The sequence below is a fragment of the Podarcis pityusensis genome (genome assembly GCF_964106645.2).
Source record: "Podarcis pityusensis genome assembly, chromosome: 6".
In the NCBI taxonomy this organism is placed as follows: Eukaryota; Metazoa; Chordata; class Lepidosauria; order Squamata; family Lacertidae; genus Podarcis; species Podarcis pityusensis.
The window spans coordinates 95,086,864-95,100,901 of NC_138030.1; the positions used below are offsets into that span (position 1 = coordinate 95,086,864).

A 14,038-nucleotide genomic window follows, 5' to 3' on the forward strand; every position below is an offset into this window, starting at 1 on the left:
GTACTAGCGGGAAGGTAAACGGCGTTTCCGTGTGCTGCGCTCGTGCTGGCTCGCCAGAGCAGCTTCGTCATGCTGGCCACGTGACCCGGAAGTGTCTTCGGACAGTGCTGGCTCCCGGCCTCTTAAGCACGCAACCCCAGAGTCGGTCACGACTGGCCCGTACGGGCAGGGGTGCCTTTACCTTTACCTTTACAGTACAATCATATGCTTGTCTATTTGGAAGTTCAGTCAGGTAAGTGAATATAAGAATACAGTGGTACCTCAGGTTAAGTACTTTATTTGTTCCGGAGGTCCGTTCTTAACCTGAAACTGTTCTTAACCTGAAGCACCACTTTAGCTAATGGGGCCTCCCGCTGCCGCTGCGCCGCCGGAGCACAATTTCTGTTCTCATCCTGAAGCAAAGTTCTTAACCTGAGGTACTATTTCTGGATTAGCAGAGTCTGTAACCTGAAGCGTATGTAACCTGAAGCATATGTAACCCGAGGTACCACTGTATAGCTTTGGTTTGGATTAGTAATGGAGGCAAGAGTTCAGTTCACATTTAAAGACAAACCTACCTAATTTGCACTTTGTGGAATGTTACCATTGCTCAAAATTTGCATCTCTTTGAATTTTGCAGTGTACAAAAATGCAGCTGTGCAGTTAAAGTGTGCATGAAATGCATACAGTAGTGAACATAACATACAAAAATCTATTATATCAGGGGAAATTGCTTTGCAAAAATGTGTATATTAGGAGAATGTCACATTAATATGCTGGTGAGTTTTTGAAGGCCTTTTTAAAGGAAAAGAAATTGCAAACTGGTGTTGACATGAGGAAAACTGAATTTAAAACTGCTAAAATTAGAAGCTGGGAGAACCCAAGATCTCCCATTTTGCACATTTTGAATACCTCCTAGGACCTCTGGCACAGCATTCTTCCGTACACGAGCTTTGGTGCTGACTGAAAAAAGAAGGGACCAAATGGGTGACCAGATGCCAAGGAAAAGCAGACTACCTGCACCTTTCCTTATTGTATACATGACAAGTTACACCTGCTGAAATCCATACCTGTACACAACTATGAAATGTGCAGCAGCCCTCTCCTCAATGGCACCTGGCCACGGAACGAAAGGGTGCACAGAAGATAAAAGTTGTATCCAGATTAGGATAGGCAATTGACATTTCCTCTCCCCCTCAAAAAAAAAAAAACACCAACGCATGCCCTGTACCTTCCCCACATCAGCTCCAGATGGTTGAGGGGGATGGACACAGAACAGTCTTGCAGGGGAAGGATGTGGGTGCACAACAGACATTGTTCCACTCACACAAAACACTACGTAATGCTATTTTGAATCTGCCAAGATTCCAGTTAGTGACCTCCAGTTAGTTCTGCAGTGAAAATGTAAACAAACCGGAAAAATCAGTGCAGCACTTGGAATTCAAAATATGAACTCTCTGGAAGGCTGGAGCTTGCTTACAGAGTGCATATTTCCATGTGAAATCTTTTGTCGCTTCAAACCCACAATTCATGTCATGATTGGGAACATAGTTTAGTGCTTGCACCTCTGTTTTAAAAGATTCTTGGGTAACTAAGCTAGAAAAGATGTCTGAGGAACCCAGAAGGCCATTGCCAGTCCCAGTGGACTGAACTGAGCTGGAGGAAGCAAAGGGCTGACTCAACACAGGACAGCTTCATTCCTATTCCTCTGGTGCCTTTAGGCTGTGGCCCTGGTAAGATTAGCCCTGCAGGGTCCAGCAAAAGGCCCACCAGCATTCTGTTCTCACAGTGGCCAACTAGATACCAATGGAAAGCCGATAAGAAGGACTACCTTTGCACGTAGACTGCTCAGGTTCCATTCCTAAATTTAAAAGGATTTCAAACAGCAGGGCCATGAAATATTTCTTTGCCTGAGGCTGCAGAGAACGACTTCCAGGTACAGTAAACAGGCGTGGCCTGGATTGAACTGCCTCAATATAAGGCAACTTCATATGGAAGTTTATTTAAAAATATTGCTGAGAGTGCTGAGAGTTTTGAATCTGTTTCTTCAGATGTGTTTCAACTTTAAATCTGATCACTTGGCTTTCCCTCATTTGATTTCCTTTCAAAGTCATTAACCATCCAAATAGCTTATTAGTGAATAAGGCAGATTTGCTATCGTCTCAGACCTACACATTATATTTATATTATAAAGTAGATGTCTCACTGAACAATGTTCTCCAAATTATAATTAGATAAAGACCATGAAGTGCTTTGCATACTTTAATGCATTGCATGAAAGATAAAGGTTATCATTAGTATTAGTTAATGAGCAAGTTCCTTGGCTCTGTGCAAGAGTTATTGGCTCGAATTCTCAGAGTGGATTTATGCAGGCGAACAAGATAGCAGGAAATCAAAATAATTTCACTTGGATTGTGTTGGAAAAAAACTCCTAGTTCTTGAGCAAGCTTTCTTAAATAAACAGCAAGGTTACATTTCTGAAAATGTCTTTCTTATGCGAAGGCTTACAGTTTAGGAGAGTACAAAGACTGTAGCTGTAGAAGCAAGAGTAAAGCAAGTCACTGACTATTTCCTTTTCAAACGCAGAAATTGATGCTCCCAAGAACTTGCGTGTGCTCTCCCGGACATATGACAGCCTGGAACTTGAGTGGGACAACAGTGAGGCAGAGGTGGAGAATTTCAAGGTCATCTACAGCACTCTGGCTGGAGAGCAATACCATGAGCTTCTAGTGCCACGAAGTGCAAGTGCCACAACCAGGGCCACCCTCACAGGTAAGCTTCCTCATCAATGGTGTGGGTGGTTTTTATTTTTCCTCGCAGAATTTACAAGCCGGGAAATGTTATAGTTGATTTTGAGTATGTCTGCATGATTGTTTTTAAAAACACTATTTTTCTAAAATGTAAACATTTTGTGAGTGTTGTAATGAACATGCAAAGTGAGGTTAATTTTACTTTAGGTTTTTGTACAGTCAGTAGGTCAAACTGTTCTTTTAATGGATCCTGAGGCTGTCCTTAAATGTCCATTGGTGGCTTTTGATGGTGAGTGGCTACTAATGATGGGACACACACACACCACCTGCTGTGGGCAGAGACTGAAGGGAAACAGTTTGGCATTTTGGCATTTGGCCGCCAAAGGAAGCAGAAGTCTGAATTTTTGCAGCTGCCTGGCACAGAGTCGGCTGGGGAAAGGGGGCCTCCAAGGACATTCTGTTTTAAAGACTAGCACAGTGTCTCTTCATGTCCACTCTCCCTTGCTCTGAAACGTCCTGCCTCTGAGACATTATATCTCTCTAGGAAGCAAAGAGCATGAAACAGTATTGCGTTTCAAGTGATGTGGTTGCAGGAAGGTGTTCTGTCCATGGCATTTGATCTCTTCCAAACTTCCAGGTTTCTATGATGATGCTATAGCCACTGGGTGATGAACTCACCTTTAGTGCTATTCCACACATTACAGTCTCTCTGGACAGAGATTAGTCATTTAAATTCCCCTTGTCTCTGTACTTGGTCAAACTCCCTCCAAGTCCTTGCTCAGTGTTGCTCCCAAGGGCCTCTGAGTTACTCCACCTTTTCCATGACTTTTCTACCATAATTCTCACCAGCACATTTAAAACAATCACACTAAGTAGAAAAGTTTTAAATTTTGTGCAGTGTGCCACAAGCAGAAAAGAGATGCACACGGCAGAAGGTGTTTACCCCAGGAAACAATTGCGCTATGTCTCATCGCACAGAAGAAGAGTTTGGGAGGAAGGAGTCCCAGGCAATCTGGCGGGAGGGGGCATTTCCTCCTGACCCAAATTTAGGGCTTGTCCACTCTTCCACTTGTCCCATGTTTGGTTTTCCACTTGACTCATGCTTTCTAGGTACAGGTCCAAGTGGTTTCCCCCTTGCCCCAAGGAAAATTCAGTCTTTAGCGATAGATCATAGCAAATGTCAATCCAGGAAAAAACCAAATTGCCATTTGCTCCAACCGAGTGCTAAAGAGTCTTTTTTCCCGGGGAAAAGCAGTGGGACAAGAGGAAGTGTGGCTAAGCCCTTAGTTGGCAAAGGCATCCACTAAATAATCCTGTTAATTCTCAAATGGGGCTGACAGATTTCACCTACAATCCTGTCACACTTCCTTAGGCATATAAGAACCATTGAACTCAGGCCTCTTGGGTCTTTAGCAGTGTTGTGTGGGAAATCAGCTCTAGAATGAACCCAACTCTTCCCAGCAGTTTTGTAGGTGGAGATCAGTAGTGTGTTGGACAAACTGTCTTTCAAGGAAATTTGTACGCCATTATTGATCTTCTAAATAAGGAGCCCCTGATAAACCTCTGGAGGCTTGAAGACCACTGCTTTGCTGAGGCACCTCTGCAAGAGATGGGGAGAGGAAAGATTCAGTGGTGCTTCCTGAGGGCACCACTTCCTTCTGCCCAAGCACAGCTCTGTGCAGATGTCTCCAGCATCAGAGAAGACGAAAAGCAAGGAGGAAACGTGGGGAAATTTTCCAGGCTCTTCTTAAACTCTTCTGAAAGCTGCTCTTAGCAGAGATTTCATGGCTGGGCTGGGCTGCTACAGAGGAGCATGAAACAGGTTTTCCTTAATTCCATCAGCAAGGACGTTCCGCCCTAGAGGGGGGATTTATCTTTGGTGTTTGTTTTGTCTGCCTCATGAAATGCAGTGGCCTGTCTCTTCTGCCTGTCTTCATGCACAGATACAGCCTTTTGGCCAGGTCCCCAACCTTCCTGAGATGCCCTATATGATAAGATCGAGGGAATACTTATGAAGAGCTGCCTTCAGTACATATTCTGAGGGGCTTGGCATCCATTCAAACTAACATCCATGACAGAGGTTTCTCACTACAGCAGAATCCTCTTATAGCCAGCTTTTCTGTGAACTCACAATACAGGTTTTTATTTATTTATTTAGCATTCAGTTTTCAGCCAGATGCTTTTAGAAAGTAAATAAGCAGAGTATGAAGGCACTAGCTCTCCCCTGTTGTTTGTTCTGAGCATCCACCATTCATCTGGAGAGAGAAAACGGTGTGTTTTTCCTCCATTTGCATTGTGTTTCCTTTGCACTGGAATGGGGTAGGATAATATCATTACAGCATAATTCATTACATAAAATTTCACCACAGCAGACAGCAAGACAAAAAATGTAGTTTTTGTCAGAAGCCAAACTGCAACACAAAGGAAACAGTGCTACGTGCAATGAAATGCAACATGATCATTTTCTTCCTATATCCCTAGGCTGAGTACTGTCAACAGTTTTTCAGCGATTACTCCAAGATACAAAAAGAAAAGAAAAAGATAAAGCAAGCTGCTGGTGAAACACTAATCTGTTGGTGATCTACTGGTGGGCTGGCCAGTGCCTGCTGATGTCAGTGGACCTTGATCCAGTGGCGTAGCGTGGGGGTGCAGGGGGGGCCGGCCGCACCGGGCGCAACATCTGGGGGGGGGGCGCTCGCACTCGCAGCTCTCTGCCCCTACCTGGCTCACTCACTCTCTCTCACTGCAGTGCTGGCTGTGCGAATCCGATCCGAGCCGCTGGGTCGTCGCCCACTGTGGAGGGGGTGGGTGCCAGGCATGCGGTGCGGAAAGAGAGCGAGGGACTATCTGGGGGAGGGACAGTGCAGTGGCCGCCCAGCGCAGCGCTGAGCGCGGGAGAGAACCACACCAGACCAGACCAGGCAGCAGCAAGAAGAAGCTGGCAGCGGCGGCAGCTTAGGGGTTAGGGGGCACAAATTACTTGCCTTGCCCCGGGTTAGGGGGCGCAAATTACTTGCCTTGCCCCGGGTGCTGACAACCCACGCTACGCCGCTGCTTTGATCTGATCTATCAGGGCTCTTATTGGAGCCAAAATACACATTACAGGAGACTTGCACAACTATTTTCTTTTTTAAAAAAAATAATTACTCCAGAGGGTGCCTTTTCCTCACACGCCGTAGTCCCAATGGAAACTATTTCTACTAGGGCTGGGCGATACTTTGACATTCTCTGAAACCAGTATGGTGTTCACATCACGGTACCAGTTTCAGACCTTTTGAGCTGCCAATACATTGCGGCTCCCCAGCTGCCATGATGTTATCATCAACTCAAATTGCCTTCGCCCAGGCAGGCAGGCTGAGATTTTCCTCTTGGGGTAGTTGTTTGCTCCAGGAGGAAAGATGAAGCTCACCTGCTTGGGCAAAGGCAGGCGGGTGGCAACCGAGCACACAGAGCCCAAGAAGCATGATTTCAGGCTCTATGCAATTGTCTGCTTTTGACTTTGCCCAAGTCAGTGTGGTGTAGTGGTTGAGAGCGGTAGACTCGTAATCTGGGGAACCGGGTTCACGTCTCCACTCTTCCACATGCAGCTGCTGGGTGACCTTGGGCTAGTCACACTTCTCTGAAGTCTCTCAGCCCCACTCACCTCACAGAGTGTTTGTTGTGGGGGAGGAAGGGAAAGGAGAATGTTAGCCGCTTTGAGACTCCTTCGGGTAGTGATAAAGCGGGATATCAAATCCAAACTCCTCCTCTTCTTCTTCTTCTTCTTCTTCTTCATCTTTCCTCCTGGAGCAACTGATCACCCTGGCAGGAAAGATGCAACCCACCTTCCCAGGCAAAGGCAGGCAGGTGCCTTTGAGGGAGCCCTGATGCCTCTCTGGGGGGCACTGGAGCCTCCTTGAACCTCTCAGCTGGAGGGACACCTCCCACCCCCTCATCTGAGCAAACACAAGCCAGAGGGGCATCAGGGCTCACTCAGCTGTGGGTGGGAGGCTCCCCCGCCCCACTGAGTGGTTCAAGCAAGCTCCAATGCTCCTCTGGCTCATGTGAGCCAGAGAGGCATTAGGACTTGCTCACAGTGTAGGGCTGGGCAATGTATCTCAGCTGCTTCCTCCTCCTCTGAGGTGAGGAAGAAGAAACAGCTGAGATACCTTCCAGACATTGTGATATATCAGCATATCATAGTGGTTAGCTACTGAAATATCACAGTGTTGAAAACCAACAACTTGAAGCAGCCATTTTCCTTAATATGTCGAACAGGAGCTTCAGTGGGAGCAATTTTCAATGGGACCACAGTGAGGAGAAAATCATTAGCTCTCTTCCCCACATACTGCGGTCCTGATGCTGATCAGGACACAAAGCAGCTGCTGTCTGCCATGTAAAAAGGAAAAATAATGAAACTCCAAACGATGCATTTTATGTTTTGTGTAGTTTAACCCTTAAATGCCAGAGCGAAGAATGCCTGCTGAGCATTACATAACACAAGTTACTTAAGAGATCCTGAAGATGCCCTCTTTTTTATTCATAATTTTCAAATGCATTGGTGGGCCCCATGGATTCTAGTAGAAACAAAGACCATTGCACAAAACTGAAGTCAGCCCAGCCCTGCACTATGTTAGCCTTGGCACTCTCAATTATGGGTTTGTACAGAACAAACCACTGAGTCGCCCCCACAGTGCTGTGATCTTCAAATGGGTGCAAATGAGTGGAGCTCAAGGAGACAAGGCTGGGTAACAGGCTGGCCCCAGTGACAAGGAACTATTTGTTTCCTGGTTTACATTTTGTCTGGACTCGTGGAGAGGAATTGCGTGCCATCTTACATCTTTTGTACCTCTGAGAAATTGCCAATATCCATTCAGTGAAGAAAGAAATAAACCCAAAGGGTGCCGACAAAGAGCCACTGGCATCCGCTTTGATCCAATAATGATAATAGATGATAGATTGCCTGGAAATTAACTAAATTGCTGTCTCCCCTGATGAGCCAGAAACCACAGGGCAGGCCTCCTGCCGGCAGCTGGATACTTATATTTCCACGGCACGCAGGGAGAAGCTGGGCTCTTTCATAAATTATTGAGTGTTTCATTTATGCCTCATAAATAAGAAACTCAAATGAAAATGTTAGATGTCAAATCAGTTTGGTAACAAATAAAGCTATCTTGGATTCCCTCTCGTCTGAAATTTAGCTTTACAGAAAGCAACTGAAGTATGTCTCATTCATGGTCAAGAGGTGACTGTTCTTTGCTCTAAAATTAATTCTGCTTTCTCAGCCTAAAATGGGGGGGGGGGTGTCTATGCAACAAATCAACAACTCCCTGTTTTTAATTACCTGGACTGAGCATGTGCTCAGAGGCACCTAGCTCCTTAATTTTAAGTATATGGTTGCCTCCTGTGCCAGTATGTTGCACCGTATCTAGTTTGGTAGATCTCAGGGTTCTAGCAGGCCAGTCTACCCACCTCTACTTGAAGCCACCTCCTTGTAGTAAGCGTACAAAGCGCTGTCAATCTTATCTCATGGCAAGGTAGAAGAGGGATTCTTTTCAGCCATGCCCCACAAACTCTTTCATGGCATCTGTGCCAGAAAAGAAGAGTCATATTGAATCCAATGGCCAAGGTGCTTACCACTTACAGTGGTGCCTCGGGTTACAAACACCTTGGGTTACAAACACTTGGGTTGCGGACTCCGCGAACCCAGAAATAGTACCTCGGGTTAAGAATTTTGCGCCTGGATGAGAACAGAAATCGTGCTGCGGCGGCGCGGCGGGAGGCCCCATTAGTTAAAGTGGTACCTCAGGTTAAGAACAGTTTCAGGTTAAGAACGGACCTCTGGAACGAATTAAGTTCGTAACCAGAGGTACCACAGTACTTCCACATCACATAATGCATGAAGTGGCTATTTTACTTTGCAGTGGAGATGAAAGGAGGTTGCACATCTACATGTTTGCACTCAGCCTAATTTTTTCTTTGACAACAAACTAGAGTTAAGCTACTACAGGACAAAGTCAATGTTTTCAAAGATGGAGGCCTAGATCAACTGAACAATCCTCAAGAACTAATTGAAAACTAACCTTTCCTGTTGGAAATATTTCTAAATTTCTAAACTAATTTGAAAGTATTATGGTATTTGTTTCTGAGATGACATTCAATTTCTTCCCTTCTCCCCCAAGTCTTGGGTCATATCAGACAATAACACAAACTAATGCCCCATACTTTGTCCTTTTATTATCAGTGGTTTAGCAGCAAATGTTAGCACAATTATTCATTTATGTTTTTAGTGGCTTACCCAGTTACCATGGCAAAATTACAGCAGTGAAGCCAAACTAGGGAATGGGGGGTGTGATTCAATAATAGGCACTTTGTGAAGAAAAAACATGAACTGAACGCAGCCATCCTTCAAAAGCCAAATTTCCTTGAATTTTGCAATGCAGTTTTCCAGCCGAGTACTGAGGACAAAAATGCGTATACTGGGGTAAAGTATTTACAGAGATGCATATATTGATAAAAATAACATACAAAAATGTGTTGCATTAGGGGGAATTGCTTTGCAAAAATGTGCACATTATGCAAAATTGCATGAAAACATTTGTACTACAATGCTGGTGAAACTTCAGGAGAACTTTTTTTAAAAAATGCAAACTGATATGGAAATGTGGAGAACTGAACTTAAGATGGAGAAAATGAGAAAGAAAATTGTCAGATTCACCCATCCATAAGTCAGACAAGAAGAAACCACTATGTGGGTGGAAATAGTTACAATTCATTGCTTAATCTGTTCATTCTTGTTTATCCACATGCAGATTTGGTGCCAGGAACAGAATATGGAGTTGGAATTTCAGCTGTAATGGATGGCAAGCAAAGTGTTCCAGCTACTATGAATGCAAGGACTGGTGAGTGACACACAGACTTGTTTTAAATTAAAAAAATCATTACAGAGCAAAACTAGTGGGTTCTGCCCATCTCTTGAATCCTCAGCCATACTTAGGGGCTCCAGAACATGGTTAAGTGACCCTCAGTTAATTCATTCTGCAGTACTTTGCCAGTTGGAATTCATGCAGTAATTTCACCAAGCAGATTATCAGGGTGTGGAGGAGGTCTAAAAGAAGGAGCTGATTGTACTGAGACATGTCACTCTGCCACACTATGTGGTAACCTCCACATCCCTGGCAGTCACCTTTTGTTCAAATTTGGGAGGTCCTGCCTAGGATTCAGGTGAAATGCCTTTGCAAGCCTCAGTTGGTTACTTCTGCTCCAGGGATCTGGTTGGCAAATGATTTCTAGCAGGAGTCCTATTCTGAATTGAGCAATGAGTTGAGTGTTTGCAACCCTGGCTGTGCATGCAGAGTCACAAGCAAAGTGCTCCTTTACCCTTCCTCTCCCTGTCGGAAGCTCTATCAATGTTCTCTTCTTTTGCCCCACATTTGTTTGTTCCTGTGAGAGAATAGAGGCAAACAAGAATTAGCAGCTGAAGCAAAAATCTCTGTTCTTCTTCACACTGATGAGGGGGCTGTTATTGAGAACGCTTTTCATTGTGTCTTGGAGTGAGCAGCCAAGGGACATAAACGGGGGGGGGGGGAGAGAATATGGTTCAAAAGATTATCCCAACATTACGAGAGAGAGAGAGAGAGAGAGAGAGAGAGAGAGACTGTCAGTTTTTATAGACACATAAGCAAGCTGGCATTTTGCACAAGGGGAAGTATTTACAGCCAGCATTTCAATGCAAATGCAAACAGCTTTTGCCTTTATGTGATATTTGTACAGCGATTACAACTGCAAATATCAAAGGCAGCCTTAGAATTTCTAGGGTATTGATTCATAGATCACATTGCTCCAGCAACACTACCAAAATCCATTTCTTCATCATAATAACTTTCAGTGACCACTCTGATTGTGTGCTGGCACCGCTAAGGATTCTGGATCTGTATTTTTAGGGTGGTGCTGTGGTCTAAACCATAGAGTCTAGGGCTTGCCGATCAGAAGGTTGGCGGTTCAAATCCCCACGATGGGGTGAGCTCCCGTTGCTCGGTCCCTGCTCCTGCCAACCTAGCAGTTCAAAAGCACGTCAAAGTGCAAGTAGATAAATAGGTACCGCTGCAGCGGGAAGGTAAACGGCATTTCCGTGCGCTGCTCTGGTTTCTCCAGAAGCGGCTTAGTCATGCTAGCCACATGACCTGGAAGCTGTACGCCGGCTCCCTCAGCCAGTAAAGCGAGATGAGCACCGCAACCCCAGAGTCATCCGCGACTGGTCCTAATGGTCAAGGGTCCCTTTACCTTTACCTTTACTTTCGTGAGCCCAGCTCAGTTCTATACTGCAGTTCCACACCATAGTCAAGGGAGAAGAGAGATTGCTAAAGGAGACAATAGAGTCTAGTTCACACACCCCACCCCCCCAGAGAAGCCTCATGCTTGCATAGGGCTATGTGATGATCCTCTAAGGGAGGACCCACTGGCTTCAAGGCCAATGAAGTTTTCATCTGCTTACGTCATTGCACATAGAGAGGTTCAAACTAGCCAAGCCATGTCATCTCTATCAAATTCAACTGAAACTCAGTAGCACTGGCAAGGCAAACCCCCCCCCTTCGCCACTATGATTAGATGCCTCTGGCCTGTCCTAGGCCCAGGAAGAATTTTTGGGACACTGTTAAGAGACAATGAATTGTCAGTTATTTATTTCATTGTTATTCACTACTGGGGGACAGAAGTGCTATTGGTGTGAAAATATTCTGAACCACCTTTGTTGCGGAGGAAGCCCTGTTGTATTTGTGAAAGCCCTTGTCCTGCCTGCCCACAGACTGTCTCGCCAGAGTGGTGCATGCTCTGGTTATCTCCCACTTGGACTACTGAAATGCTCTCTACATGGGACTACCTTTGAAGGTGTCTCGGAAACAACAACTAATCCAAAATGCATTAGCTAAACTGGTGCTTGGGAGTGTAAAAATCTAAACTCAGACCTGTGCATTCCAAGCTGTTAATAGGCTACCTTTTTAAATCTCCTCCTGCTGCAGAGCTCGACAGCCCTCACGACCTCATAGTGACAGCTTCCACAGAGTCATCCATCTCTGTGTCCTGGACCAAAGCCAAGGGTCCCATTGATCACTACCGGGTCATCTTCATCCCCGCTTCAGGAATGGCATCTGAGGTTACTGTTGCCAAAGACAAGTCTGAGCTTACACTATCAGACTTGGAACCTGGGACTGAATACACAATCTCTGTCATTGCTGAAAGAGGCCGTCAGCAGAGCCTGGAGAGCACAGTGGATGCCTTCACAGGTACTGAGAGTCACCTGAGGTTTTCTGAGGGTCTGTTACTACTGTCTGCTGGTTGACTACTGCTAGATACACCATTGACAAGCCCTTTCTTTTACTAATTGCAGCCCCACTTAGCTGCTTTGAAGGTTGGGGATGTGGTGCTCTGTGAGAGAGTGTCTAAGCCATGGTGTTGGTGGGGAGAGAGGTTCAGCATGTCTTCTTCTGCTAATAGCAGGAGGGGGTTTGAGGTGGGGAGGAAAGCAAGGGAGGAAAGTGTTAAACTTCTCCCAGAGTGCCGGTTCCCTCATTTTCAAAATAACTGTGTGGCACCGCTAATTAATAAAATAAAACAGAGGTCTCGTGGCACATCTAGCTTGAGCCTAATGTGATGGGTATATCATTTCCAAAATGCTAAATGCAGAAGTAGCCCAGGTAACGGACGTGCATGTTTGCAAGAGCCTTCGCACGCCCTCTTTCTGTTGCCCCATTTTTCCTGTTCCCCCTTCCTCAGATTTACACCCTACCTTGACCTCACCTTTTGGGGCAGCGGTCAAATGCAGAACATTTAAACTGCACCCAGTGATTAATTCCTAAAGGGGGGAAGCCTAAAACTCAAGACAGCTCAGAAAACGCATTTCTAAAATGGATAATCTTTACCCTCATTACAGAATACTGGGACTATGAATTTTATTGAATCAATGGAGACTTGAGTACTTTTTTCCCTGCATGGTCTAGATCCACTGCAATTTTTTTGCCCATGAAAAGTGCTTCTGAGAGACTGGTTTCATTCTGAAAATAAAAGCTGATCACAGATGGATTCTGCAATACTCTGCAGTGTGTCCATTTAAAAACAGATGTACAGTGGTCCCAGCTATTGGGCGGGGGGTATCCACACCCACCCAATGGCATTGTGGGTGGGCATATACCAAGATTGCAACCATTGCTTTCCTCTCCATTCACCTGGGGTATGTGCAGGGAGGGGAAGGCATGGATAACCTAATCAAGGGGAGAGTTTTCAAATGTGCATCATGTAGCCACACCCATTCTTGTGAATGACAGGATATAGAATCAATCTAGTTTGGAAGCAGCATCTATTCTGGATTGACAAGCACTATGTTTTTCTGCTGCAAATGGCTTAGTGTGTATACAGCCTTACCCTTTGGTCCTTTTGTACATGCTCAGATGTACTCATCTTTTTCATCATTTTGCATGTTTTCTGGCTAAATAAGACCCAGGCTGCCATTTTCTTCTGCATTCTTGTTTTCAGGGTTCCGGCCAATCACACAGCTTCACTTTTCTCATGTGACTTCCTCCAGTGTGAACATCACTTGGAGTGACCCCTCTCCTCCAGCAGATAGGCTGATACTGAACTACAGCCCCAAGGACAAAGAGGAAACCAAGCAAGTGATACTAGACCCGACCAAGAGACATGCTGCCTTGTTTGGCCTGCAGCCGTCCACAGAGTATGTTGTGTCCTTGGTGGCTGTGCATGGTCTTGTTAGCTCTGAGCCCATCATGGGCTCCATCAAAACAGGTAACAGTAGCAGTGCTCTTTCCGTTGCAGTTTAATATCTATGTCTTGTCCACTTCCGAGGAAGATCCTTTGTGCTTGAATGGGTTGCAAAATTAAAAACAGAAAACAGAGTGGAGCCAACCATCAAAGTCAGAGCTGAGTCTTAGAATTCACATTTAACTCAAGCCAAAATGACACACGTCCCAGCTATCGCTATGAATCAGTGACAGTTCCAGTTTCCTTCATCCTCTTCATTGTAAATCACTCTACCTACTGTATTTTCCCCCCATCTTGCCTTAGGCCAAGGTTTTGTGAATGTGTCTTTAAAAAAATGTTCAAATGATTGCTAGGGTTGCCATTCATAAGGTTTCAGCTTTCCTCCTCAACAATCTCTGAGCATCAGTGTGAATACAGCCTGTCTTAATGCACACACATGAATCTTATGGTAGCATGCCCACCATTTTGAATATCCCTGTCTGGAAAATGCAGCAAACATGGTTAGTCCCCACCCTGCTCTCTTCTGTTGGCCAAATGAAAAATGGAATGGGTAGGTCCTG

The 14,038-nt window shown here is 45.2% G+C and overlaps 1 protein-coding gene across 3 annotated transcripts in view; it reads left to right on the forward strand.

Moving 5' to 3' along the window:
* Positions 1-14,038, forward strand: part of TNR (tenascin R) — a 383,580-nt gene that overhangs the window by 340,367 nt on the left and 29,175 nt on the right. For all 3 annotated transcript variants that reach the window (XM_081012038.1, XM_081012040.1, XM_081012039.1), the window contains 4 exons: positions 2,566-2,751; positions 9,521-9,610; positions 11,726-11,989; positions 13,236-13,502. In XM_081012038.1, the coding sequence (XP_080868164.1) occupies positions 2,566-2,751; positions 9,521-9,610; positions 11,726-11,989; positions 13,236-13,502 (807 nt within the window). The remainder of the gene's footprint in view (positions 1-2,565; positions 2,752-9,520; positions 9,611-11,725; positions 11,990-13,235; positions 13,503-14,038) is intronic.